A 1,647-nucleotide genomic window follows, 5' to 3' on the forward strand; every position below is an offset into this window, starting at 1 on the left:
GAAGTTAACGTTTTTTCTTGTTTTAGCTACTTTCGTCCGGACTTTTCTTCGATTTTATTGACCCGGAATTTATGCGACCAAGGGGTGTTGGAATCGGTGAAGCTTAGGTTAAAGAGCCTATCTCTCTTATTTATTGAATGATGGGTCCTAGAAATTTTAAATCGACTCCGAACGCAACAGTTTCTTCAACGCAAAAAACCACTTGGCGTTATAGCATATCTTGCTGAAAGTTGACCGCAACTAATTTGATGTTAGTCAAATATTGGGATTGTAACTAGATTTTGCTAAGTAGTGGTCTAACCACTGTAAACATTACGAGGATCGTCATAAATTAAATAAYTTACAATATATTGGTGATATCAGCAGAAGTGTCAGAACAATTTGACACTTGAGAATATTCAAACTGCATTTTTCTGGTTTATCATTTACGTTGGCAAGTTTTTGTGTATGCACGTATACTTATGCACGACAAAAAATATGAAAAGTTGGGCGTGTGCACGTTTTCAACATCTAAACCTGCATATAAACAAATAAAACAAAAATGACATATATTTGCAAAGCATATATACAAATATACTAACAATTTTGTATTTTTTTTGGTGCTGCAATTCAGAGTTCAGCTGATAAGAAGTGCACCTAAGCTCGAACCAATCGATGATAAGAGCGTTTGCGTGCGCAACAACCCAAAAAGCGAAGAAAGTGCTTCTAAGCACTATCTTCTAAAGCCCCAAGTATACACAATGAGGCACTCATAAACCCATATATATATATATTCATATACATACTAACGGTTTGCGAAAGTACCCCAATACTTACCCGAATTCATATTTATACATATACAAGTATTTATATATTTATAGTATCTCTAAAGCTAAGCACTATCAAAACGTAACAATTTTGTTTTTAATAATATATTTTGTTTATAATCATTGTCTTAGAGATGTACATGTTTATATGTTGTTGTTTTATGTTTTTAATTTGAATTTGTCCAGTACGTTGTCTGTATGGCTTTGCCGATCGCAACTTGAGTATATAAATATCAGTTGTCCGCCGCTTGATCACTCAAAAGTGTTTAGTTTTTCATAGCAGCAAGTCGTCGTCGTTGCTTTTATTCACAACTCAGCTAATTTTACAAAGAAATTGCATAAGTTTTACTTGCATACCAATATACATATATTCATACATAGTTACTATCTTGCTGGTGCAGTGAAGTGTAGCTTACAGTAATTTACGATCAGCAGTTTTTCGCTTTAGCTGAAATTTGTATTGTAATTTCTGGTTGTTAACTACCGGCGAGTGAAAGGAAAGCATTTTCCAAGAAAAAAATAAAAAATAAAAACTGAAGAAAATACAAACAGTGCAAGTGCAAGTGCAAAACAGTGCAACGAAAGTCATGGCTGTTAGTATTAAAATTTGTCTTTTYTTATTCTAATTTTAAGTATTTTATAATATAACTGTATTTTTGTTCAAACAAAAAAATTGGCAAAAGCGAGGAAGTAGTTTTTTTTTAAATAAAAGTTTTTTTATGTTATATTTAAATGTGTCTAGCAGTAGTGAAAATACAAAGTACTTAAATTTATGAATAAAAAAAGTTGAAGAAAGAATTTAAATGATTTTTTAAGTAAAAAAATTTACATTTATTTTTAT

At 31.2% G+C, this 1,647-nt stretch overlaps 1 protein-coding gene across 1 annotated transcript in view; it reads left to right on the forward strand.

Moving 5' to 3' along the window:
* The first annotated feature begins 1,081 nt into the window (after window positions 1–1,081).
* LOC108965479 (cytosolic 10-formyltetrahydrofolate dehydrogenase) overlaps window positions 1,082–1,647 on the forward strand; it is a 6,876-nt gene continuing 6,310 nt past the window's right edge. Inside the window, exon 1 of the mRNA XM_018927928.1 lies at window positions 1,082–1,399. Within this exon, the coding sequence (XP_018783473.1) occupies window positions 1,394–1,399 (6 nt within the window). The 5' untranslated portion in view covers window positions 1,082–1,393. The remainder of the gene's footprint in view (window positions 1,400–1,647) is intronic.

This window comes from Bactrocera latifrons, unplaced genomic scaffold, assembly GCF_001853355.1.
Source record: "Bactrocera latifrons isolate USDA-ARS-PBARC rearing strain unplaced genomic scaffold, ASM185335v1 scaffold_14, whole genome shotgun sequence".
NCBI lineage: Eukaryota > Metazoa > Arthropoda > Insecta > Diptera > Tephritidae > Bactrocera > Bactrocera latifrons.